The 27,559-nt window shown below is 44.1% G+C and overlaps 2 protein-coding genes across 3 annotated transcripts; one reads left to right on the forward strand and one right to left on the reverse strand.

The window, feature by feature from the left end:
• Positions 1-8,333: 8,333 nt before the first annotated feature.
• Positions 8,334-19,485, reverse strand: EMC8 (ER membrane protein complex subunit 8). Its single transcript, XM_090062715.1, has 5 exons — positions 19,186-19,485; positions 13,987-14,063; positions 10,761-10,830; positions 10,112-10,206; positions 8,334-9,809 (listed from the first exon to the last, which is right to left on the reverse strand). The coding sequence occupies exons 1-5, from the start codon at positions 19,390-19,392 to the stop codon at positions 9,650-9,652; spliced, it is 609 nt and encodes a 202-aa protein (XP_089918841.1). The 5' UTR covers positions 19,393-19,485; the 3' UTR covers positions 8,334-9,649.
• A 76-nt stretch (positions 19,486-19,561) lies between these two features.
• COX4I1 (cytochrome c oxidase subunit 4I1) lies at positions 19,562-27,243 on the forward strand. Of its 2 annotated transcripts, none has more exons than XM_090062717.1 (5): positions 19,562-19,679; positions 21,064-21,143; positions 24,143-24,307; positions 25,999-26,130; positions 26,969-27,243. In XM_090062717.1, exons 2-5 carry the CDS (start codon positions 21,065-21,067, stop codon positions 27,103-27,105), a joined length of 513 nt encoding a protein of 170 aa, XP_089918843.1. In that variant the 5' UTR covers positions 19,562-19,679; position 21,064; the 3' UTR covers positions 27,106-27,243. The 2 variants fall into 2 exon arrangements, with proteins under 2 accessions (XP_089918843.1, XP_089918842.1); XM_090062716.1 differs by having other exon boundaries at positions 19,566-19,679; positions 24,140-24,307.
• The last annotated feature ends 316 nt before the right edge of the window (positions 27,244-27,559 follow it).

Here is a 27,559-nt window from a genome sequence, read left to right on the forward strand (position 1 = left end):
CATTTTGCCCCTCCTTTAAAATCCCTGGTGGGTCGCAGCAATGTCCCTCTTCACACTAGAAACAGTTCTAGGAGTTTTGCATTTCTTTGTGTCTTAGACCAACACAGCTACCAAATGCTGCCCTCTTCATGCTAGCTCCCCTTTGCTACCTTCACTCCAGGACAAAGGGGGTTAGAAAAGTTCTGATGTGCCCCAGGCTGAGGCCGGGTCTAGGGAAGCCTTCCTGGGTGCTCCTCGTCCCTGGGGAGAGGTGGCGGTCTGAACCCAGCTGTGCAACTGGCACAGAAGTAAAGACACCCCCATGGAGCCTTGCGGAGGATTTGAGATAGAGACAAAGAACACAGCAGCAGTGAGCAAACGGGAAGGGACTACATCCCTCGAAAGGCAAAGGAGGCAGCCCATGGGTGAGGGGCCTGTGATGGCCTCTGTTTGCAGAGCTGGGTGCCATCATGGCCAGGGATCCTGCAACCAGCCAGGGAGTGATGGGAGAAAGGAAGAGCAGAAATGTAAACCAGTGACGATGCAGCTCCAGAGACCCAGGAGCTCTTCAAGCCAACCTGAACCCAACAGATACACCGAGAGATGCATCCCAGCAGGGAAGGGGAAGGGAGCTCACAGAGGCTTATTTCTGTATGCTTTGTTTCCTTTGTTCAGAAATGCACCCTCACCTCTGCTGTCTCATCTCCAAACAGTGGCCAGGCACATGCAGACAGAACAAAGGATCTGCCTTTGGAAATAGCACGCATGGGAGAATCCTGCGGGCTTGCTTACGGTATTCCTGCCTGCCTCTGGTTACGGCTGCCAGGGCAGGTTCAAAACCTCCAGCTGTCGGCAAGGCAGGAAGAGACTCTAGCAACATAAACCAAAGGGTTGAGAGCAGCAAAACATCAACCCCGACGCAGGCACCCGAGTGTTCAAAGCCTGTAACTAGCGATGCAGTGCCTGGCCACAAAGACGTGATATTTATGAACAGATGTGCAATGCAAACATGCAGGGCACACACAACCACGGCCTGCTGGTTCCCCCAGTCAGAGTCCAAGTCCAGAACAAAGCGCTTAAATCTGGGTCATGGAGCGAGGTTAGGAGTGGCTTTATTGCTAGCCCGGAGCGGGGCTTGGCTTAAAGAACAAGGCAGAAGCAACTACGTTCTCTTGTGTGCAGAGTTTCAGGTTAATCTTAGCCTGGATATCTTGTCCAGCCTCTGGGTCAATCTCAGCAAGGCTCTCAATCAGGTATGCGTTCAGCTCTGATGGCACATTTCTGGAAGGGGAAGGTCTCCTGTGATCCCCCTGCCACTAATGAGCTCTGATGGGATCACTGATGAGAACTGGCTGGCAACCCGCAGGCTGGGGCAACCTCCAGCTACTTGTTTTCTCAGAAATGATGTATCAGCCACAGCCACCCCTGCCTGTGACTACACTGTCCCCACCCTCCTTCACCTTGACAATCTCCTCTCTGCCATCTGCCACAAATACAACTCGGAAGAGCGTCTGCATATGCTTCGCCATGCCAAAACCTGCAGGTCTGTCTCAAACTGTCTGTCATTTCTTGCACACTGCCCAGTTACAGTCCTACAAAGTAGAACAGGTTTGTGGCCTTGAAGCAGCTGGAGGATGATTGCTTCCACATTGGAGTTTCCAGCATCGCACTAAGTGCCCAGGGACTGATGGCAACGTAGGAGCTGCAAGCTTCTCGTCTGAACGCCCCAACTCCTAGTCCAGTGCATGGGCTGGAGGGCTGGGCCTGGCTCGGCACATGACCCCATCAGACATTGCCTTCTTCTTTTGGGAGTCCCATGACCACTGCTGGTCACAAATTGCCTGCAGTATATTATTGCTCCCATTCATTGCCTACTCCTATTCTTGACTAAGTGCTGTGAGAGCTGCTGAAGTTCTGTGGATGAAGCAGAAGGCAGGCACCCTGCTTCTAAATTAGGGGTGCTCAAGCCCCAGCCCATGGGCCTACCCACTGGTCCCAAAATTTGGGGCTGGGAGAGCATCATGGGCCGAGGTTATGCGTACAAGATCAGGCAGTGCAGGGCAGCATAGGGCCCCATCCCAAGGCAGGCAGGGGTGGCGTAGGCCCAGCCAAGGTCACGTGGAGGCAGTGTGGGCTCTGATCCAGCCTGTAGACTGGCTCCAAACCACTCATTTGGCCCGTGGGACCAAGGCTGAGCTCCACTGCTCTAAAGCAAGCGTGGATATGCTGATCAGTGCAGCGACGCTGCTTCCGAGGGTGGAGAGACGGGCACCACCACGAAGAAGAGTACGTTCTAGGAGGGAGCAGAGAACTGCAGGACTGCAAACAGAGGATTATGGGATAGAACAGAAGGAATTGTGGGAACTGGAATATACTAAAAAATGTCCCATGTGGCACTAGGCTGGATGGCAGAATAGGGGTCTGACGGGGGCTAACCCACAGAGCAGCCCCGCTTTTACCAGTGCAACCAAGTGCGGTGAGGACATGCCACGCTTCCAAAGGCAGCCAAGTGTGTGCTGATTGTGTACACCAGTGCGCTGCTGATAGCATGGCAAGTGCTACAAACATCCCCTTGCTTCACTCCTCACCCCACTTCATAGCCTCAGGAGTCACCTTTCCCCGCTCACATCAGATCAGAACCATGATCCAAAATCAAGTGAAACCTCTTGGGTCAGTATGTCCTGGAGACAAATCTTAGTACTTAGACTTGGGAAGACCCCAGATTTTGGTTCTTTTCTTTTTTAAATGGGATACCTGCTCTATTGGACAATTTCAGACATTGCACTGTTAAAATCTCACATCAGCAGGCTGGGGTGATCATCACACCTTCCTGGCAGCCATCTCAATCCCATACAGAGGTTTGGAAGGGCCATGATAAAATCATGGCCCAGCAACCTTATGGCAAGGGTAGGTCTTGAATGACTGCAGAAGCTGGATTCTCCCAGGCACTGCAGTGTGCGAGATTAAGGGATCGCCCCTTGCCTTTGCAGAAATGACTTCATCCCATTTCAAGGAACCACTGCTATATGTGGTTCTACTATATGTGGATCGCAACTACTGTATGTCAGATCTCCGAGCATGCTAAGAAGATCAAAATCAAGGTCAGTGCACAGAATGGGAAATATTTGATCTGCCTATACTGAAACTCTCAAGGCAGCTGTTACGTTTCCAAAGAAACTTGAACACAAACCTGTCCCTCTGGTAACCAAAGTCTGATGGCTGAATAATTATTTCAGCAGGAGAGCTTTTGTCTAGGCACGTTCTATTCAGTTATCTTTTGAAGAACCACAGCTTTCACAAACCAGCTTAGAAGGAGAACTGCTTTGTACTTTCCACTAGGACTCTCCTCAGGGCTCTGCATTACCCTGCGGCTGTACCTTTTCAGTCCCTCGCTCTGCCTTGCTCCACGGCCTGGTAACATTTGCAAAACCAATGAGAACATCTAGACAAAGGGCATTCAGGGCCACCTTTACACAGTGAAAGAGAGGACCAAGCTCACCTTTCATGTGGTGCTGTTATTGCAACAGTAGCCAAGTCTGTCCAAGTTCAGCGTGCACTGGCAGGCCTGTAACCTTTCACAACCCCAGACAAAACTGCAAGAGGGGCCTAGCTAGCACAGAAGCCGAATGGCTTTTGCATGAGAGATGTGGGTTGAAACCAAGCGACAACCAAATCAATGCTTTCAGTTAAGTCTCTAGCAGATTCTACGTGGCAAAAGTCACCACCTGTTTTGGAAGGCTATGTGGCAGGGAGGTTTGGGAGTTGAATGGCAAGGAACGGTGCAGCGCAGGACTCGGAGGCAGCGGAGGAGCAGCGCGAGGACCCAGAGCCCGTGTAATGAGATACTGATGAAGCGTGAGCAGAAGGGAAGAGAAGCAGCAGGTCCCCCTGGATGACTTACAGGCATTAGGCTCCTCTCCAGCAGCAGAACAGAATGCATGGAGAAGTGTGACTCCCAAGTGCCGGGTAAGCATGTTTCCCCTCAGGAACATCCGCTGAGTTAGGAGAAAACACAAGTTCCTCCCTGCTGGCATCCTCTGGCAGCGAGCATCTGCTTGCTGCAGCCAAGGATCTCAAAGCACTTTTCCAGACAGAGGAAGTGAACTCCAGCAAGCAGGCTCCTGAAATGGGACTTTGAGCCAAGACAGGACTTCAGACACCTTGTTCCTTCAACTGTAATATGTCCTTGAATGGAAGATGCACCAACCTTTTCTGACTCTCGATTTAAGGGAAAGCTTTATTTGTTGCTTAAAACACATTTACAAGGATATAACCACTGTGATAAATGCGAGAGCTCTCCCTCCGTTCTCCCCAAACTTTGACTTGAATGCAAGACAGGTCATTTTTAGAGTAGTTCACTTTTGAGAAGTGCATCTTATATTCAGAGGAATACAGCAACTAGCTTCTCTCTCTCTCTACCTGTTTCCACTTCCTTCTGCTTGTGTCTTCTCCATTTGGCCCATCAGTTCTCAGGGCAGTGACCATCTCTTGCTATGAGCTTGTACAGCACCTAATGTACCAGCAGGACCTCTGTCTCAGGTAAGGCTCTGCTGGGCAGGTTAAAAATACAAATAAAATATTCAAGGAAGTTACCGCAGTTGTTGAGTAGCATTGTCTGTACTGCAAAGGGCTGAACACAGACAGTTAGAAGCTAAATTTTGGGGGAAACTTTTAGCAAATCAGAAGCATGCTGAGGTCCGAGGGCTACAACGTGTTGATCATGGTTGAAAATAAGCTCTGAAATGCCTGACTGGAGACCTCAAAGTGAGCTTGTGGCAGAACTAGGAACAAGAATCAGTTTTCCCCAGTCTATTTATTTGTAATGATGCCCATCAGCTCCGTCCCGTGTTTTAACTGCTTCGCATTACAGACCCTCCTGACAGAAGGCTTAGTTGCACCAGAATTAACAGTGACACAAGGCAACCTTTGTCAGAGGCATCAACTCGCTACAGAAAAATCTACCTGCAATGGGACTGGAGCACTTGGCCAGCTGTACTGGCAGGAAGAGGGAGAGATCACCCACAACACGGTGAACACTAGATATAGGTATATGTCCCATGCAGTGAAGCTGCCAGCTACTAGTTCCCATTCTTTTAACCATCCCCATTTGTCTGAGCAGGATGGGACACTTGTTCTTTCCATCACCAAACCCTTGAGTCGACCCTGACAAGACTCCCGCTCCCATGGAACTATTCTTGGTCAGACAGTGCCACCCCAGCCAATATTTTCAGTGTCTAGTGATTTGGGGTGACAGTTTCTGGGTGCCCAAAAGTAAATACCTCTGAAAGGCCCCTGACTTAGAGGCAAGGTGTTCAACACTCCTCGGAAATCAAATGTTTTTAGTGTCTCAGAAAATCCATAGATTGTTAGTTATTGATGGATTTCTTGGCCAGTGTATCATGTAGAATCATAAAACTATAGAAAATTAAGGTTGGAAGGGACCTCAGGAGGTCCCATCTAGTCTAACCCCCTGTACAAAGCAGGACCAGCCCCAACTCGATCATCCCAGATGAGGCTTTGTCTACTTAGGTCTTCAAAACCTCCAAGGATGGAGAATCTACAGTCTCCCTGGGTAACCTGTTCCAGTGCTTTACTACCTTTCTAGTGGAAAAGTTTTTCCTAATCTCCAACCTCAACTTCCCTTGCTGCAACTTGAGCTGAGTGCTCCTCGTTGTGTCATCTGCCCCCACGGAGAACCGTCTAGCTCCATCCTCTTTGCAACCCTCTGCAGGGAGTTGAAGGCTGCTATTCAATCCTCCCCTCCGTCTTCTCTTCTCCAGACTAAATAAGCAGTGTGCGCCTTTTGCCTATCACAGGGTCTCTTTGGGTCTTTGGTCAACTCACTATACCTACTTGAGTAGAAAGCAGGATCTCATTCAAACAAAACAAACACCACCCCCCCGCCCCAAATAAAAATAAAAAATGAGATGCTACAGCCAAACCAAGCTCTCTTTCTTCCTTATGCACTGAGGAAAGGTCTGTGTGTCCAAAAGTACATCTAACATCTCTCCTAATGGTAGATGGCCCAATAAAAGATAATCACCAAAGAAAAAAAAGACAGTCCTTCTTCACATATATTACTCTAAAATTAGCACTCATCCCTGTGCCTGCTACAGAACTGGATTCAGTGAAGGGTAATCACCACTGGAAACCGCTTGCACTCATTCAATAGGCCATTATTTCAACTCATTCAACAGGCCATAATCCCTGGCCTACATTAACACAAAAGCAGAATTTTGCCAAATTGAGCCCTTTTGTGCCATTTTCACTCATTAATTGCTGGAACTGCTTGTCACCAATGTTGCTAACAGCAACACAGGTATCGCCTAATCTCAGGATGTTGGACTGGTAAGGGCAGGGAAACTAAAGAGGTGACTATTTTAGACCTTGTGTGATGGCGAGGAAAGGAAGAGAAAAGCCTGAATGGCACTCCTTAGTAACCCACTGGGCTGATGAAGAAAGTTATGTGGCTATGCTCTGAAGGTAGATTTCTTAGTTGGGAAAATCTTGGCTATGAGACAGAAGAGAAGAAAACAGAATAAAGACAATTACCAAGATGCAGTTAATGAGAGATTCAGCCCCCAGGCTCCTCCTGACCACCAGATCTCATTTTCCCCAGAAGGCTGAAAGGGCATGTTAGCTTGAATTCCTTTAAAAAAAAAAAAAATCCAGTGGCTCCACGTGCCAAGAACTACCCAGCTGCTTTCACAGGTCAGATTACTAAATACACAGCAAAAAATAAATAAAAAAATCACAATGCCAAGAAAAGTGCACAGCTGTCATGGAGACCAACTGCCTTCTCACTTTACTTCACAAGCCAACGTAAATCAAAGCAGGTTCAGGCTTTGCCTTCATAAAACTGCTGCCTTTTGTCCACCCTTCAATGCAAATGAGGCAGGCGAGATGGGAAGTGAGCATTGCAACACTGGTCCATTTTTGTTTAAAGCCAGCCTCTGCCTTTCTTGGTGGGCACTATGCCCATCGGACCTTGTTAAAAACCTACCAGCAAACAAAAGAACGAGTGAGAGGAGGGAAAAGCATTATATGATACTTCTTTCCCCTCCCTTCCAGCAAAGCCTCTTAGTTTTTAACAATACACTGCTGCTGCTCAGTTACTAATAGCGTTCATCATGTCTATCAGATTACAGTTCCCAATGATACATATTTTGCTTTGTGCTAATTTTATTTTACAACTGCAAAAATTGATCTGTACCAAAGATTTAGCATTTTGGGAAGGCTTAAGAGGGGAAGAGATGAATTCATGCCAGAACAAATTAGAGCATGTAAATGTATATATAGTCAAAAACTTGATTATATGACATCCTAGTTGGGAAGAATGGGAAATACATTTCCTTTAGTTTAGAAGAAATATCAGCTTGCGTTTCAGTGCTGTTTAATAATGTTGCATCTTAAGATAATCTGTCCTGGGAAACAACAGGTTTAGACTTTACAAGATGTGTGTTGAAATAAAGCAAAGGTTTTCGTTATTCAATGTGTGCGATTCCTACTGTTTATCCTGGAATGTTATAGTACCTAGCAGAGTTAAAATTGCAGTGGATCTGTAGCATACCAGAGACTAAAATGCATCTCTTACAAGCTGCAAACTGGATTTCAGTTTCACTTATTCAATGAAAACTATGCAGGTCACATTCTCACTTCCTGGGAGGCCACTCGCTTCTACAAGTTGCTTTGTTTTCTCTTTGAAATAAGAGTACCTGTCATTTCTGTAACCACCCCCTCAACTGCACACACTTTTTAGTGCAGGGCAGGAATTCTGAAAGTGTCACTTCTCAGAGCTGGCTTTTTGTTTGGAATCCTGTGCCAAAACTGGAGGAAAGCAACAAGTGTAGGAGATGGAGTACTGTGAATCTTTTGTTTTTGTTTTGTAGATAGGCCAACAGAAGCAATGACAGGAAGTTTAAATGGGGCGAGAACTCACCATGAATCAGCTGCTCTGTACTTCCTGTTTGTGTCTTGCTTTTCTCCTGCAGTAAAAGAACAATTAGACTGCACTAACTTACCTCTCCCTCACTCGGTTAAGCTACCATGACTGAGCTTTCACTGACTGTTGGAAAAGAGGAGGCAGACAGTCCCTGCACAACAGTTCACACATGGTCAAGAACCTGGATGCCCCCTTACTTGCTGTGCCCTTTTTGCTCGTCCATGCCCTTCATGGACTAAGCAACATTTATTTGTGTAACCCAAGATAGTTCTACTAGGATCAAATCATCTTGCTAATTAAGACTGGATGTTTTGAGATTAAAAATGAGTTTGTTCCCTAACCACCCTAAACCGAGGCCATTTATCTTGCTCCCCTTCTCTCCTACCCCATCAAAGAGTCCACAATGTCCAAGTGGCGTTCCCCACATCAAGTTTATTTTCAAGTAGCGGGGGGAAAAGCTACAACAGCAGTTGGTCAACTAAAGCATTTTCCTGCCATTTGGAATGGCTGTTACTGTTAAAAAAGTGTTGAGCAATATAAAAATCAATCCTTTCAAGTTCATTAGGTTTGCTAGGTTGCGTTGTTCCAAGTCCTGTAATAATGTCCAAGGAAAGACAGTAAATAAGGTACAATGGCTTTGGTGTACCCAATAGAAAAGAATACATATAAAAATAAGGTCAAAGAAAATGAAGTTATAAAGTGTCCCCATCAACTGATCAAGTTGTGCTAGAAACAAAGATATTAAATTAGAAAGATGAATGTAAGATGAAACTGGAGTGTATCTTGGCTCCACAGATCTACCTTCTAGAGATAGATCAGTTGCTCTTAACAGATAAATATATTTGAATGGACAGTGAATAGATCAGCTCAAAATTAAATATATCCATTTAAAAACCAGATAGAAAGACTGCATATAATTGAAACAGTATTCCACTCTCCTCTTCCTTATTTTCCTCACTTTTGTCAGAGCTATTCTACTCATTTAAAACCATTAACAAGCTTCAAGTCCTTTTTTTTTTTTTAAATATAAACCACAAGGTTAAGATTAGTTTTTACCTTCGTCGTAACGGTTTTTCAGGCAGCTACCGTGGTTGTATTCCCACTGGTGTTGGGAATCATTGCAGCATTTGGGAATATTGCTTTCAGTATGTTATTCTGTAGCTGTGACATGCTAAACTGCTGCAAAACAAACGCAGTATGTGCACAGGGCATAATCTTTAGCAGTTTGCGTTATTGGACTGCATCAATATAATACCAGTTAAGAACCAGGTCAGAAGACCAGTTGCCACTGGATTCTGTTTACATATTTGTGACGTAAGAGTTTAAAAACATCTCATCTCGGGATGAAATTCGTTTTTGAAAGATATTCCATAAATCTTTAAAAATTACTCTCTCTAAAGATTACAAAAGGTTAGTCAAAACTTTTTAATATGAACAATTTGGACAAGCAGAAGATGTTTGGATTCGGAAGGTTATAGCAACATTCAACTACATTTGGGACGGAATCCACAAGAATGGCTAACTGATGATTTGTATTTCTAAGGATCCTCATTAAAAAGAGTTGACTGCTTACAGGCCCTATCACTCTTGACCAAGTGACGTGCCACTTTTAATCTGCTGGGTTTCCACTTAAGGTACTAAATATTATCTTATTTACATTCAAAAATATCATTTTTATATCTTCAGCATACAGTGGAAATGCCAATAAATTAGTCAGTGGGAGGCTTCCTAGCACAGGTGTAGGACAGCTTTGTTGATCTCTGGGTTTGTCCAGTCATTCCGGATGTCATCCAGGTGATTATCAAAATCCACAAGGGTTTCATAGGACCTGCTGTCCAAGAGAGATGCAGAGATCCTCTGGGCTTCAGGCCAGTCTTCACAATAATCCCTAGAATGTAAAATAACTAAGAATTAACAGTAATCACAGAGAAAATAGCCTCCATAATCTGTTTCCATTTGCAAATAAGCCATAACATTTCTGCAAAGTGGCTGTAGCTGAGGAAGCAGAAGACTGGCTTTGAGAAAGGGTTTTTATAAGCCATTAATGTTATGAAAAAACGAGGCTTTCAAAGCATGGCCAATTACAAACAACTCTTTTGTTCTGCAAGTGCTGTAAAAAAAATTTACTCTTTCTGATTACGTATTTGTAATGGGACACCATCTCTTCATCATATTTTAGGGCTTACTCACAAACGTGGGTCTTTGCATCTCCATTTGTTTTCATGATGCTCAAAGACATGAATAGCAGGCACTATGCACTCCATTGTAACCTTTGTGTTGTCCACCTAAGATACAACAGAAACAAATAATGTTCTTTCCCTGCACCATCCCAAATAAAGAGGTCATATGAAGGAGGACTGTGGTTCTGAACACACTGATGCCTTCTGCTAACCTAATTACTGCTGCACTTTGTTGCAGGCTTTGAGGTATCCACTTTTCAGTGGTTTAAAGCTATTTCTGTCTAAAGCATCAACAATCCTTGTTGATGCAGCAAAAGTGGAGCTGGGCTTCTGCTACATGCAAGCTGAGACTTTAAATGAGAAAAGGGTTTGGAAGGAGGAAATGAGTTTTTCAGGAAACTCCTCTTTAATTCACGTGCCAGAGGCCCACAATACAGCAATTTTTTTCTAGAACCCACGATGGGTAGAAGCAATCTTTCTTCAGATGGATCAGCAGATCTGCCAGACAAAAGGGGCTTTTGGAAAGCCCTGCAAGGGATTCCCCAGGGCATTCAGAACAACTCAGCAAATTAATCATTACTAACAGATCCAAGCTTGGACTTAAATGCTCATTTCTGCATTGATAATCTGAAAAAAACCTGATAAATGGAATTACATACCATTATGAGTGCCGTGTCATTAAAGCCCTCTGCAATCCTGGAAGCTACCTTCTCAGCAACCTGGTTTGGACTACAGAAGAAGGTCAAGTTAATCGTATTCCTTGTACTGTAGCATTTCAGCTGAAACAATATGAAATAATACTGAGAACACACTTGAGGAAAAAAGTACCAGCAAACAGGAACAAAGTATTAACTGGGGGCTACGCTTGATTTACATCAGACCATGAAAAAAAAAAATCTAACTTCAGGTTATGATCACTATCTTAAGTATGCTCACGCAAAATTTTTATTATTTTTTTTGCAGCAAATATTTATTGAAGACATGATGCAGTACATTGCAGCCATCAGACCCCTCTCACAAGATCAGGAGCAACAGCTAGGTTTTGCTCTCTTCACAGGAGTCTGGAAAGTAACCTTTTTATTTATTTATTTATTTACTTGATTAATTAATTAATTAATTGAGCTGGTTACCCAATCTGTAAAATCACACTCCCTACTCAGATCCATACACCTAAACCATTAGTGGAAGGTTATTTCTTTGAAATGGCAACCAAAGTTTCAAAACTAATAGTCACTGTATGATGAGAGTGTCATTTTAATTACTGAATTCAGAAATGTAAGTGAATAGATGCACAATATTTTTCTAATAAATCTAACATGCTTAATGATCCTCTTGGAAATTATGTACTTCTCATAAGCTCACAGAAGTTGTCAGCAGATTTAAGAAAGCAGCAATGACCCTTAAACTTTAAATAGGAGGGAAACTTCTCTTTCAGATGCTCTTGTGCACCAGATTCCAGCCGCTCACAGCAGTCCTATCCATACTTCCTTTGCAACACCAGGGCTGAGTCACACAGTACAGGTTTGTTTGAGAACAGAAAGCAGAAGACAGGTTCGCTTTAATGGGATAAAGCAGGGGAATTCAATCTTGTAGTTTTGCGCTACCTACATGGAGAGCTTTATATTGCAAAGTTCCAAAACTCTCTCATTCCCTATGGTGCTGGCTGCTCTATTCTCCCCATGTCACTTTGCAATTTAGTTCTATCTTACCATACTTGTTACTCTGTCAGGGCTGGCGCAGAACATTAGATCACAGCTGAGCTGATCCACAAAGATAAAGCTGTGCAGTGTGCAGACAAATGTGTGTACTTCAGTGTTGCTAGCCCAAAATGCATCTGGAAGTCTGACAGCAGCCCAGATTGTGCTATCACAGTAACAACACACCGTAACTTGGAAACTGGCAGGTGCATCATCACCTGAGAAAAATCAGCTCTTCAGACCACCTGGAAGTGCTGCACAGTAATATATGCACGCAGATTGCTCGGATGGATGAAATATGGTAATATTCACCACATTCAATCTTCATTATAGTTTTTGAATCTTTACAAGAAGTTACCCACTTGCGAAAAAAAGGGCTTATTGCTAACACTGTTAGAACAATGGTAGCACATAAAAGCTGCAAAGGAGATCAAAGCCTCCACTGTGCTAGTCAGTGCGTGTGCTCACAGGGGAACAAGTCTGATGAAAGTCTCTTATGCAACTCATCTTATACCCTGCCACTCTTCTGGCACTGTGTAAGTTAATGGGAACAGTTCCATAGGCTCAAGTCCAACAAGACACAGAGCTCAAGAACAAGTAGTACTAATGAATCAAAGTATTTTGGTATTCAAATCTCCCTCACCTTTCTGCTATAGACTTAATAGAGTCCAAATAGAAGCTGCATGAATTTAAAACATTAGCTATCAAACGGTAAGCCCATTCAAAATCCTTGTGATCTGCCCAAAGATCATGAGTGTTTTCAGTTGTCACTAAGTCTTGAGGCTGAAAGATATTTTGGGCCAAGGCGGCTTGACTATTTTATAATGCTTCAAACAGAATGTTACCATTTAAATAGAACAGATAAATACTTTAATATTAATCTTAATACTGGACAGTCTTAATCTATACCTAGAAAAATACCTGGTTGTATGCCTGAAAGCTTACAATGTTGTATCAGAGGAAGGTTCTCTTTTTGATTATATAATGAGCTGAATTCAGAGGGAAAGTTTAGCATACACTTGTTTGTGGATCAGGCTGGCAGTTGCACATGCATTTGAGAGTGTAATTTTAAAGATTTTTCACCCCAGATATTATTTTGAGCCAGAAAGTCTAAACAACTGCACTGAACTACTTCAGTGACACACAGCAAACGGTAAACCTATTCTGTCACTCCTGTGCTTTGAAAATCTTGCAAAAAAGGCTACAGATAAAATTATCCTGTTTTCCAGTTTTGTATCAGGATAGCTATATCAGCACAAAACCAGGTATTAGATGCAATGCCCTGGTATAAGATAGGATTTTCCCTGTTAAATATATGATTCAAACTCCTTCTGGCACAAGCTTTTGCCTGCAGTAGGGGGTTTCCAGCAATGTGACTGTACCTTAGTACATAGTTATATGGATACAAACTTCCGTGGTCTGCTTTTACAACTAAAGCATGATCTTTAGTTGTAAAATATTTAGGGCACAATTTGCTCTTCAAGTAGGACTGACATGTGACAAAACTGTCTGAGTGAGTACAACTAGGGTAGAAATTTCAGGCTGACTGAAGACTTGATGTAGAGGAGCCCAACTCTAATTTTCATAACCACCTAAATCATGCCGACCTCCAAAGGAACTTATACTCCTGAATGATTTATGGGCTTCTGAAAGTTTTCCCCCTTGCCAATAAGGACCATTCATCAGGCATGTGAAGAGAAAGGAGTCTGGTTCCCACTCTATGTATGTGCTATTCCATTACAAGGCAGCTCCACAACTACGTAACTAAGAGCTTCAATGAAACTCAGAAGCAATTAAGGATTAAATCACTTCAGATATAGTTCCCAAAGGATTCAGAGATTTGTGAATTAAGAGTTCACAAGGTATTTGGTAGGCAAGTGAATCCGCTTGTGAATTCCAGTTATTTCCCCAATATCTGCCAATTAAATTGGTTGGCAAGCTTTCAAATACCTGGCAATTCAATAATAACCATCAGAGAGTAGTAATTCTGGAAAGATAGGGGTTTCCTCAAACTGCACAAAGGACCTTTCACAGATATCCAGCAGTATGCAGGAAATGAGGTGCAACCACATGATAGTTGTCAAAGTTAATCAACATTCACAGATTTTTTATGTGCAATGATTTTTGTTGGCAGAGTACAAAGTGCAGCACAAAAGAGTAAACAGAAGGAGATATTGTACCAACACACCTGGCATCTTTCACACGTTCGTTAGCTTGGTAATATCCAGCTATCACGTAACTATTCTCTTTGCACCAAGAATCAATCTGAAAAAGTAATTAAAACAATTGAGCTCAGGAAAACATGACAAAACACGTAAATTATATATCTTTCCTGAGAATAAACTGGCAACTGAAGTGTTGTAATGTGTCAGCTAGCGGCTGCGGAAGTTAACCCAGTACTAATATTCTTAACCACGTCAAGGAACAAAAATAAGTTAGAGGGAAAGAGTTGGAAAATATGAGCCAAACAAGAGAAAGTAGACATTTGAATTATAAGCATTCAGCTGTGCTTTAAGCAACAGGATTTGATGGGAAGAGCTTGAGTATACCAACTGAAACATATTTTTAAGTTTTTCCTATTACTATTTCTGGCTTTTTTTTTTTTTTTTTTTTTTTTAGCAAGTAGTTAGCGATGGAAGGTTGGGCAATGTACAGGATGCGGATGAGGGGCAATGGCACCGTTTCAAAAGCCACTTGTATAGATTCCACTCAACTTGCTGGGGAAAAAAAAACAAAGTCAGATAGTGTTACCATGTATATGCTGTTTATTTTTCTAAAAAAAGCAACTGACCCCTCATATGAAAATGAAAGATATGGCAAAGAAAAATTGTATCCCTTGCATCATTCTTTCAACCCACCCTTCTGAGTAGAGGTGCTCTGCTCGTATTAGAACGGGATTCTTTTTTCCTTAAGAGTTGATCAGTAAAGATAATCTACCATTGGAACAACTTAAAGGCATGTGGGTGGATTTTCTATCACTTGAAGTCTATGAATCAAGATGGAATGTTTTTCTAAAAATATATTCTTGCTCAACCACAAGATATAGGCTTGATGAAAGGATTACTGGGTTAGATTCTCTGGTCCCTGTTGTGCAGGAGGTCAAGGTAGATGATGTTAAGGCCAAAAGGGAATGTTATGATGGGTGAAAAAGACTTTACCCTATGCAAATATCAAGAAGTCTACAACAGCTTATACTGTTCTTTAAACATAAAGGAACACATTAAAACGTTTTGTAAAACAGGAAAGAATCAGTGAAAGACAATGAGTTATATTGGCTCTGCATCTGGTCCATAATCTCATTGTTGCTTTGAAACTATATAGTGACCATTTTTCTTGCTCACAAATAAAGAGTATCAGCCCAGGATAACCTGGGTATTTGAGAAAGAGAGAGACCAGCTAGTTTGTCCCCCACCAGTACTGCTATGCAATTTAAAAACTCAAAATACACTGATTAAAATGGATTCCAAAATATACTTGATACCAAATTTTGGCATCCTGTAAATCAAATCAATCTCACTTCTAGCAAAATAATGACAGTATTAAACTCTCTAAGCACAAGGAAGCCACATGAATAATCCTTCATCTGCAATCTGACACAGATTGGCATTTTAATAAAATATCACCCTTTAGCATTGCTACACAATCAAGGGCCAACCACTGTTTCAGGTTTAAACCCCCTTTCAAAGGTTTATGACTGCAGCTTTAATTGCTAGTGGGCTGAAACCTTGGCACAAAAGCCAATAGCCCAGACACATTTATTTTATCAAAGAGCCTGTCAAAAAAGTTTTAAAATAAGGTTGGGGTTGGCTGCTCTTGAAACCAATTCCTTTTACAGTAGACTTGTTTTCAGTGAAAAGGAACTAACTTTTAGTATTTAACAGCAGTTTGGCCATGTTTACAATGGCTGCTTTTAAGAAACATCAGGTTGCTATAACAGTACCAACGCTAGGCCTTAGCGTCAACAAGACCCTGATATTTTATCGCATTACTGTCTAATCCCAATTGGAGTGGGTCAACATAAGACAAGATAAGACCTAGCACTTATGTAGCGCTTGTCGAGCAGAAATGTCAAGTGCTTACAAAGGGAAAAAAAGTCAATAGCCAGCAGAGGCCAGAGAGAAGATCAGCAGAGAGCGTAAATTAGAGGAACTAAAAGCCAGGCCCTAAGGCTCCCAGCCACTGCTACAGCCCCATCCATAATAATGCCATTCAGGGAAGATTTCATAAGACTTGTGAGTTGAGATGAGCAGACAGGCAGTTTCACAACTGTTCTTTTGAACAGACAGCATCTATACATCAGCAGGGAGAGAGGTTTTTTCTTCACTTTCTTTTAAAGAAAAAATAAAATAAAAAATAAAAAACCTCTTATAAAAAAAAGAACATGGTTGTAAAACCACTCCAGTTAACCAAGGGACTCAAAATCAGGTACACTCCCAAAACTTACCGTGACTCATCTTTTTCTCAGATGATAAGATTTCACTCTGACAAACAAAATGTATACTTATTTCCCTCAGTCATTTTCAGAACTACTGTATTTAATGACAGAAATGATTGCTGGCTTCCCTCAGAAACACACTATAGCCAAAGCACCATCCAAAAACTGATACCTCTTTGAGCCCAATCTTGACAGGCCACAAGCATTCACTGGATTCTCAAGATGCTCGAGTACCTTGCAGGACACTTCCAATACTCTTTATGGCTTTTTTTTTTTAAAGATATAAATAGAATGGTAAAGATCTGAACTGAGAAGTGATAACTGTCAATACCCGCCCCCACTGGTTTTCAAGGAATTTTTATCTTTGTTGGAAGAAAAAAAGTTATAACATGCTTTTTCACAGCTGCAGTTTCGGAAAGGGCCACTGGCCAGCATAATGCATTCCTTCTCCCATGCTTATTTGAAGATGATTGAAGAGGTTGCTTCATCTGCCATCTGAAAAACAGGATTTTGGGGGAGGGCTCTTTCAAACACTAATTTTTAGTGTTTAAAAAATGATCATATGGCCAAGTCCTGCACTGAAAGGTTCCCCCCTCCCTTGACTAACAAGTATAGATAGAATGATGTCTGGAGATTACTAATTTCATCTAATGCTCATATAAAAATCAAATCAGTTTGAGATGAAAACCACCACTCACAAATGGCCCAGTTCACTTTCAGAACAACCGACATGAGCAAAAGTTTACAGTAACAGTTCCTAGAAAAACTCAGTCCTCTAAAGCTGGCCAATGCTTCAAGACCCTTTTACTATCTAAGTGTTTCTGGCTTGGGATAATAGCTTAATTGCATGCATTGCACTGACTTGTTCGTTTAAGCTGGCTAACATGGGGCATTTTGTATCTGTATTACTACACTGTATGTAAACTGACAAGACAGCCTCTATTTTAAAAGCCAAAACAATGAAGATGAGCTCTATGAGCCGTTATATAAATATTTACAGCCATCCTCAGCCTTTGCACAAACAGAAAAAAGATTTGTGCTCTTCTTGATGTCTCAACATTGCCAAGTATTATAATTTGCAACCCATGTAGATGAGCTTTATAATTAGGACTGGCAGAAACTGATTAACTGTGAAGAGAGAAAAAAAATCAAATCAAATCACATCAGGATTTCCCCCCACCTTTTTTCCCTTTTAAAATCAATTACTTTGGAACAAATAAAAAGCTTTGAGAAGTCAGTACTGTGAGGACCATAAAGTTTTATTAGCTCTCTCACAATTTCATACTTCTGTTTTTCAGCTGTGTAAGAAACTGGATCCATGGAGTAAGACCCAATCCTGCAATAAGCTGTACGGAGGATCAACATGGATCTTTAAAATACCTTCCATGACACGGGCAATTTCCCCCCATAATACAATTACTGACCCATTCTTCTGCATCCTCATTTCAGCCAACGTTCCAAGTACTAAAATACACGGCAAAATTGCTTGGTACAGCAGTCTCCTAACACATTGTGTGCTCGTAGCATTGGAGTTAGAGTTTTGAACGTGGTTACTGTGTTTCTGGAGCCGAGGCTTAGAAAGGCTTGGCAATCTACATCTTGCTTTCACAGCACCCACTAATGTTAACCGATGGCTTCATAAGCTTATCTGCATACTCCGTGTTGCAGGATTGGGGCCAAGAAACCAAGGCCCCCCCAACCTGAATAATTTACTGTTAACACTAGAAAAACAAAAAAATGGCCCCTCTCACCTGAGGAAGGCCTTTTCATACCCAAAAGCTTCTCTACGTCCCTCTCATCTATACTGCAGATCCAATAAAAGAAGTCATCCATCCGGCAAAAAGTCTTGCCTCTTGCACAAGCATCTTTGCAACTTGTCTTACAGTATCTGCAAGCATTTTAAAAAACAAAGAGATCGCCGTTTTTCACTAGGACCACACTTCTCAAACTTGACTGCCTCAAATTAAGCAGCTAACACCTCAATCTGCGTGCAACCTGCTCCAAGAGTACAGACCTGTACACCTCCACAGACTCCCAACGGAGCCTGCAGGGGCTTTTCACAGGTGCAAGGATCCATCCTTCTGGCTTTGTTTGCAAAACTTGGGCAAAAGCTGTATGCATGTATCTGGGCATCCAGATGTGACAGCTGAGCCGCTTCCTTTTGTTTCTTGAGTGCTGCCAGAGGTATTACTTATAAAGAAAGCACAGAGGATTTATCATTTTTGATGACTGGTATAATTCCCAGAAGTACACATTTCATACGATGAAAACCCTGGGCATATCAGTCATGAAACCATAGTCTGGCATATTTAGGCACAAGTCAGTTTGACGTGGAAGGCCTGCATCGACATACCATACGATTTGGAAAGTCGCAATTTCAGTTCGTTTAAAACAGAGGATGCTTATGCGATGAGAAACTCCTGCCAAAATGGTCTGCATGGGTGCGTGTCTGTTTGAATCTATTTTAATTGTGGGGCCTGAAGGCCCAAACAGACTGTTACAACAATCTCATCTGACCTCCTCTACACAACAGAGACCATAACCGTTATATCCAGTAACTCCTACACCTCGTCTTGCTTAGGTCTGTACGCTAGATCCTATCCTCCAAAGTGATCTTGATTTAAAGATGTTGCAAACATACCAAGCACACGCCGAAAAGATACAAACTAAGAAATTCGAACTTTTGAGGCAACTTTTTTTTTAACTATCCATCTAAAGCAGGATACATACCTATTTCAGAGCAGTGAAATCGCCCCCTGTTTACATGAAGGGAGCAGATGAAAATGCAGTGACTCGGATATGATCTGGTAACGTGCCAGTATATATCGCACAGTTAGCTAATTCAGAGTAAAGATACTTAAAAGGGTTTGTTTTTTGGGGGGAAGGAATGTTATTTTTTTAAATAAGTCTGGGACCCCCCCGTTATAGCGCCTTATCTCCTCCCCCCCGTACCAGGCTGAGCGCCACCTCGAGCATGGGCGCGAGGGCCAGGGTGCCGTGGAAGAGCGGGACGCAGTCCACGAAGAGCGTGGGGAGCGCCGGGTCTTTGCGCGCAGGCGGCGGCGGCTTCTCGGCCACGAGCAGCCCGTTGACAGCACAGTGCGGGTACTTGGCGCCGTGCAGCACCATCTTGCAGTAGGCCTGCGTCGTCAGCTTCATCGTGCCCCGCGCGGGCCCCGCCGGGCCCGGCTCCCTCAGCGCCGCCGTCGCGAAACGGCCGTCAAGCAGCACCGGGGGACGGCGCGCGGTGAGGGACAAAAAGAGCCCCACCCCTTCCTGCCGGCCGTAAAGGGCTGCCGGCGGCTGGCCACTGGAGGCGCAGAGGGACAAAAAGGCCCCGTTCTGCTGCCACAGTGTGCGGATTCGCCTGTATCCCGGCGTGCTTTGCGTTTCCGCCGCGCCTCTGTCTCTTCCGTCCCAGACAGCAGGCCTAGAGGACGGGCCAGGTCGTTGGTAGCGGCGGCTGCGCGGGGCCAGGGCTGGGGCTGTTGCTAAAGGGAACACGTTGCATGGTGTCGGGGGAGGGGGGCTGTTGTTAGGGGGTGGTTGCTGAAGGAACACATTTCATGGTGGGGAGAGGGCTGTTGCTAAGGAAACACGTTTCATGGTGGGGGTGGGGAGGGGGCTGTTGCTCAGGGGTTCCTAAGGGTATGTTGCTAAGGGGTTGTTGCCCAGGGACCGTGTTGCATGGTGATTGGGGGGGGGGGGCAGCAGGGGGCTGTTTCCAGGGGTCACCTTGCTAAAAAGCTATTGCTATGGGGATGTGTTGCAGGGTGATGGGGGGGTAGGGGGCTGCTGCTGCTAAGGGACAGTTGCTATGGGGATGTGTTATGGTGTTGGGGGGGAGGGGACTGTTGCTAAGGGAGTGCATTGCATGGTGATGGGGGGTGGGGCACAGAGCCCCTCTGGGCCTCCAGGGGGAATGGGGCCCCATGTGCTGCGGGCTCTGTGCCTGTCCCCTTCCCCTTCCCCTCCCCCTGCAGCTTCCTGCTTCTGTGCAGCCAGGGGCGGGGACCCGAGTGCTGTGTTTAAAGGGCTGGGCCTGGTAGGGCAGGGCAGGGAGGCTGGTATGGAGCAGAGCTGGGGTGGTTTTGCATTCGGTGACCAGCTCTATCTGTAAAATCTCTGCAGGGATATAGTGGGTTCAGGTATGGAATTGAGGCCTCCTCGGTCCTTCCAGCAACTTGTCTCTGGCACGTCAGGAGGGAGGGGAGGTGTTGCTGTGGTGTCACAAAGAGATGCTTGCTTTCTGGTCCCCAGTGCAGTCCCCTTGCAAAGTCAAGTATTCCCTGCCAGCCCTTGAAGCGTGCACGTAGTGTTTTTAGGCCTGATGTTACCTTTTCAGATACTGCTACCTTCTTCCTACATTTACTATAAATATAAGGTGCTTGTGAGAACTTTTGACTGGGCTTGGGGTTAATCAACTGAAAAGCTGGAGACCCGCTGTCCTTGACAGTGCCTTGGACTAGACGCTGCACAGGGGCCAGTGGAAAAGCCTGAATAGGGACTCCAGGATTTTTTAAACTGGATTGATTTGTTGCAGTGTTTTCTTTACGCTTTCTTGACACACTCTTTTTGTGGGTGCAGAAATGTTTTGGGGTGGCAAATGCATACCCACGTCCTGAGCAGCTGGAGCCTGGGTGTGGGGGGCAGCAGTTTGGGAGTGAGGGGCTGGGTGGCGGTGGAGGTTAGGAGCAAGGGGGGCCTTGAGTCCAAAAAGGTTGGGAATGCTGTTCTAATGCATAGGGTGTAGATTTCCTCCAATTATATATATGAATCTGCTATCTTTGACTAGTAACTATCTGCTTTTTTTTTTTTTCTGTCCCATAGGATGTTGGCTTCTAGGGCATTTAGTTTAGTTGGCAAGCGAGCCATTTCTACTTCCATCTGCATGAGAGGACATGGACAAGGTATGTTTGCTTTTCCTGTTGCACAGAAATAGGAAAAGAGAGAACCTTCAGTTATTTCTATGTCCCCTTATCCTGATCTTTAAATTTTGAAAAATGCAAGCTCCTATCAAATCCAGGTTAATCATTGGTAGAAGTAAGGAGGAGTAGAAAGCCATCTGACATGCTGTAACAAGACTTTGCTTAGAAAGAATATCCATTTTTAATGACTACTACATTGTTCAATAAAGAGGTGGTCTGCCTCTTCATGTTTCTCATGAGCAAAGCAACATAAAGCTTCCTTAAGTCTTAAGTGCACACTTAAATTATAATTATTCTGAGCTTGCACCTTTTATCTCCTTTTAATAGCAACTTCAGTAGGGCCAAATGTGCTGCATTCAGTGCAGTTGTTTTAGCAGTGTACTCTCAGTCAAGGATCAGGCCTCTTCTTGTGTGTGGCTAGCTGAGGAAATAACATCCTAACATAGGCTGAACATTCCTGCAGGGACCAAACCAGGAAAGTCAAGGCTGCAACTGAACTCCAACTAGCTTCAGGCATCTAGGACAACAAAAAGTCCTTTTTCAGATATGTGGGGAGCTGGAGGAAAAGCAAGGGCAACGTTGGACCCCTGCTAAACCAGATGGGGCAACTGACAACTCACGCCCAGAAAAAAGCCAACCTATTAAATAGGTACTTTGCGTCAGTCTTTCATCAGTCACACGGGATGCCCATGCCTGCTATGGGACAGGGAAATCTGGGTGAGGGGGATCCCCTACCCTCCATCAATGCTGACCTCATGAAGGAACACCTTGAGAAGCTGGATACCTTCAAGTCAGCCAGCCCTGACAATCTGCACCCCAGGGTACTCAAGGAGCTGGCGAGCGTCATAGCCCAGCCCCTGGCACGGATCTTTAAACTCCTGGCGCTCTGGTGTAGTGCCCGAAGACTGGAAGAAGGCCAATGTGGTGCCGATCTTCAAGAAAGGGAGGAGAGTGGATCCGGCTAACTACAGGCCCATTAGCCTGACTTCTATCCTGGGGAAGATCTTAGAAAAGTTTATTAAGGAGGCCATCCTTGAGGGACTGGCCCAGGCTAACATCCTAAGGCATAGCCAGCACGGGTTTGTTGCGGGTAGGTCTTGTTTGACCAATCTCATTTCCTTCTATGACCAGGTGACCTATCACCTGGACAAGGGAGAAGAGATTGATGTCATATATCTTGACTTCAGAAAAGCTTTTGATCTGGTATCCCATGATCACCTCTTGGCCAAACTGGCCAGTTGTGGCTTTGGCTCCACCACGATCCACTGGCTGGGAAATTGGCTTCGTGGTCGGACCCAGAGGGTTGTGATTGATGGCAGTCACTCATCATGGTGCCCTGTGACCAGTGGGGTCCCTCAAGGCTCTGTCCTGGGACCCATACTGTTCAACATCTTCATTAACGATGTGGACGTTGGAGTCAGGAGTGGACTGGCCAAGTTCGCCGATGACACCAAACTTTGGGGCAAAGCATCCACGCCAGAAGATAGGCGGGTGATCCAGGCTGACCTGGACAAGCTCAGCAAATGGGCAGACGAGAACCTCATGGTGTTTAACACCGATAAATGCAAGGTTCTCCACCTTGGGAGGAAAAACCTGCAGCATGCTTATAGGCTTGGCAGTGCTACGTTGGTTAGCACTACAGAAGAAAAAGACTTGGGGGTCATCATTGACCACAAGATGAACATGAGCCTGCAATGCAATGCTGCGGCTAGTAAAGCGACCAAAATGCTTGCGTGCATCCATAGATGCTTCTCGAGCAAATCCCGGGACGTCATTCTCCCCTTGTACTCGGCCTTGGTGAGGCCGCAGCTGGAGTCCTGCGTCCAGTTTTGGGCTCCACAATTCAAAAAGGATGTGGAGAAGCTTGAGAGAGTCCAGAGGAGACCCACGCGCATGATCAGAGGTCAGGAAAACAGATCTTACGACGACAGGCTGAGAGCCACGGGACTCTTTAGCCTGGAAAAGCGCAGGCTCAGGGGTGATCTGATGGCCACCTATAAGTTTATGAGGGGTGACCACCAGGATCTGGGGGAACGTCTGTTCACCAGAGCGCCCCAAGGGATGACGAGGTCGAACGGTCACAAACTCCTGCAAGACCGTTTCAGGCTGGACATAAGGAAGAATTTCTTTCCTGTCCGAGCCCCCAAGGTCTGGAACAGTCTGCCAGTGGAGGTGGTTCAAGCACCTACACTGAACACCTTCAAGAGTAAATTGGATGCTTATCTTGCTGGGATCCTATGACCCCAGCTGACTTCCTGCCCTTTGGGCAGGGGGCTGGACTCGATGATCTCCCGAGGTCCCTTCCAGCCCTAATGTCTATGAAATCTATGACTTTTCTGTGTTTGAAGACTATGGAATATTAGACGGGTATCTAGCAAAAACTACGTGAAGGGGGTGGAAGCAAGACAATAGAAGCAGAAACGAAGAATGGTGAAACAAGTGCCTGAGTGATTGAAAGCATGTTATTAATCTGTGCCATCACCAGTAGGTGGTGTCAGAGAACAGCATTAGCACTTCAGGGATTGTGGAATCAGTCTAGAGAGAGGGGATTAGAAGAAATTGTAAAGGAAAACATAATTTGGTTACTTCCTAAATACTTAAAGGAAGATCCACTATTTGAAATGTCAAGGAGAATAGTACTTAGCGGGAGGTGTGATACCTGAAGATAGGACCGCCCCCCCCCCCAACTTTGTATTTTAAAAAGTTTTAAAATCCTTCTTTTCTTCCTTGCTGTATGATAGATATACATAAGGTAATCTGGATGAAGATAACAATAAACCAAGGAGATTATATTTGTTCTACAACAGCAGTGGGGGGGAAATGACTTGTCTAGAAGCACACTTCCCTTTTAAGACTCCTTGACATCTGCTTTGTTTGTGGGGAATCTTTGTTGCTGATAGGACTTCAATTTTTTTGGCTCTAGTATGTCAAATAAAAATTCTAAGTTTTCCTTTCTTTCCTCCCACCCTTGTTTATAGCAGTAGTTGTGGGCACGGAGGACGCCAGCTTCCCAGTTTACGTGGATGTTCGTAACATTCCCCTGCCTGATGCACAATATGTGAAGAATCTCTCTGTTGAGCAGAAGGCCCTGAAGGAAAAGGAAAAGGCATCATGGAACGCCCTGTCCATTGATGAGAAAGTTGCACGTAAGTATTTCATTTTTGAAAGCCAATCGACCCTCTTGCTGCCAATCTGATCTTTTATGCAATCACTGTTGATGGAAATGCTCCTGGGAAAGGACAAAATGCAGTAAGGGGGTCTAAGGCTAATCCTGTAAATGGATTTTTGCGGGTTGAAACTCTTGAGGCAGTGCAGAGATACTTGGTGGTGCCGGGGGGGGGATGGGGGGCATTAATCGACTGAAGCAGATAAGAGAGTGCAGGATCAGCAGTTGGCTGCAGCACTAAACACCTGGACATCTTTTGAGGGCTCTGTGGTAGAGGTTTTAGAGCAGTTAGAAGTGCTGACTTAGCAACTTGAGGCTGTTTCAAAGTGGCTTTGCATGATCCTTGTCTTTGCTTCTGAGTACCTAGCTGTTTCAGCCAATAGCTCTTCTTAAGAGTCCTCTTTTCAGAGGTCTCTCTCTTAAGTCGGACTGGTGTGTAGGCCATATCCTGCACTTATGAGCAGCAAGGATGACTAGTTTACTCCTGCCTTCCTTGGAAATATTTTGTGTGGTAGATCTTTAGATCTCCTGTCTTTCCCTCTTTCTACTTTACTTCTATTTTGCAGCCACCATGTGTGTCTAAGTCCTGCAGTTGGATGGTTCAGACAAAGCCCCTTACATCCTGTAGATCAGTGGTCTCCAAACTTTTTTGATCTTGTACCCCTATCAGTAAAAAATTTGAGCACGCACTCCCAATATATGTATATTTATAGAAATAGAAGTTCTAATATCTTCGTCTTGCATACCCCCTGGGGTGCACGCACCCCACTTTGGAGACCACTGCTGTAGATAAAGTTGCTGGCTGAAGGAGAGTGAAACTGGAAAGTGAACCTAGGTTTCAAACTTGGCTTAACACTTTGCGCCTCCTGACTCCTCCTTATCTAACCCAGCTCTTCTGACATTACATGGTGCTGTGTTCTGTGGCGGGCCAACTGCCAGAAGTTCAAGAAGGTCTTGTACCTTGCCACTTTGAACAATGGCTGATCATATTAATTGCACAGAACTATAATAAAGTATGAAACTAGCATAAACATTGCCCAATTTTGGTTAAAGTGATGGGAGAGATGAAAGTCTGTTGGTCCAGGTATTAAGTGAGGGCTTTACAGTACAGGATTGTCACAGACGGTGGTAGTGTCTTTATTAAAATGACTCTAGATGCATGTAGTTGGCCTGTAAGCCATGATGTGCTGTCTCTTTGAAGGATCTCTTAAATACAAGAAACATTTGATCTGCCCTCGCTGCCTCCAGTAACTTTTTAAAAAAGCTATGAGGCTTGATTCATAACGGAACAGAAATAGCTTTCTTAGAAGCACGGATAATACCCAGATACCGTGACTCGCATAGCTGTAAAACCATTCCTATTCAAACAAATCTGGTGGGTGAATCTGTCAGACTTATTGCAAGACTTCCAGCAAAAGATCTTTCTTGCTAGTGCATTGGTTTCTCCATCCACAGAGCCGGCAGTGCAGTTCAACAGCATGGACTAACCTATGTGAAATGCCTGTCTTTTTGCATGAAAGATGTAGCTTGATTGCAAAGTTGTTATAACATCCTTGTGCTTTAGAACTGGCCTTACAAATCTCTCATCCCTGCAAAGGGGAGGCCTATCTGAATGTCTACAATGTTTGCACCCTAGAGAATAAAGAGAACATTTTGAAACTTTCTTTTCAGTGTATCGTATCAAATTCAATCAGAGTTTTGCTGAAATGAACAAGGGAACAAAGGAGTGGAAGACCGTTTTTGGTGCCACCGCCTTCTTCCTTGGCTTTTGTGGCTTGGCCCTCATATGGGAGAAGAAGTATGGTAAGTAAATGGCCTGGAAGAACCACCTTAGTACTTTTAAATCCTTCCCATCCCAAAGCTTCTGTGCACTTCAGACAAAAAATAAAATAAGAAAACTTGGAAACTGCCAAAACTCTAGTCTTGCATTATAGTGATGACTCTAGTCTTGCACTGTACTGATAACTACTACTGTTGGTCACCAAGTGATGATTCACAAAATCCTGAGGCTTTTTGAGCTTTACAGTTGCAGATAAATGACTTAAGCAGTTGGGGACTACAATTGCAGAAAAATGTAGTTGAGGAAACTATCTTGCAGCCATCCCACTGCTCTACTACTCTGCAAATTTCAGGCAATTCTGTGCAGAGTCTGACTTCATCCCTTCCTGCACATTTTGGTTCTATTTGCAAAGAAATGAAGAACAGCAGATTCTCCCTAAGCCTTCTTGCTGTGTCAGACTGCTCTCTGGTTCCTCTCATGCTCAAAATCTCCAGGCTAGATGAGAAAGCAGGTCTTCCACCCATCATGTGCAGTCAAACTAGCTTTGTGCAGCAGTGAGTCATTAGGACTCCAAGCCATCATATGATCACCTGGTGACAGTGCAGGCTAGCAGGAGAAGGCTGGCTTTTGTCCCTGATACCTTTGGTAAAGTAGCTGTAACAGGAGGCTCAGAATCTACAGGAAACAAGGCAAAAGCATTTCAAAATAGTTCTCAGGTGACCTATGCTGGGTGGGTATTTGAACATATACTAGCAATAGGGCAGTTGCTCTGAGAATGGGGAAGAGCATATTCCATTCCCTAGGCACAAAAGTTACTAACTCCGTTGTATCTCAAAACGCCAACTGATTTTTGAATTGCAGTTTTTACGCCTGTCCCTCACACCCTTTCTGAAGACTGGGTGGCCAAGCAGACCAAGAGAATGCTGGATATGAGAATTAATCCCGTTGAAGGCATTTCTTCCAAGTGGGATTATGAGAAGAATGAATGGAAGAAATAAAATGACTCCTGGAACCACTGGACCTGTTCTGCTTAAATTTGCAATGATTCCATTACGTATCTGTGACTTCATTGCTTCTGTACTGGAAGAAATCCTCCACTTCAATATACATGCTAATAAACATCTGGTTTACTTGAACGTTTTTCATATTGATCTTAAGTGCTTTCATTGTTGGCTGTAATTTGCTAAGGGACAAAGTCCTTTCTAAACACTACCATGTTGTCATGACTTGATGTATGGATCAGCATTAGAGTTGGCAAAAGGGAACAAAGTGCTCATCTTTCCAGTTAATAGAGGGGATCTAATTTCTTGGAGAGCAAGATTAAAGATGCAGTTTAAAAAACTTCAGCATGTGATCTTGCATTCATTTGTGCTGAGAGTTGCGGGTTTTTTATATGTTCCTGCAGTAGTGCAGTGCTCTGCTCATGTACTTCTGTCTGGTAGCAGGACTTCC

Source organism: Crocodylus siamensis, chromosome 9 (assembly GCF_052110815.1).
Source record: "Crocodylus siamensis isolate JL-2025a chromosome 9, ASM5211081v1, whole genome shotgun sequence".
Lineage (NCBI taxonomy): Eukaryota > Metazoa > Chordata > Crocodylia > Crocodylidae > Crocodylus > Crocodylus siamensis.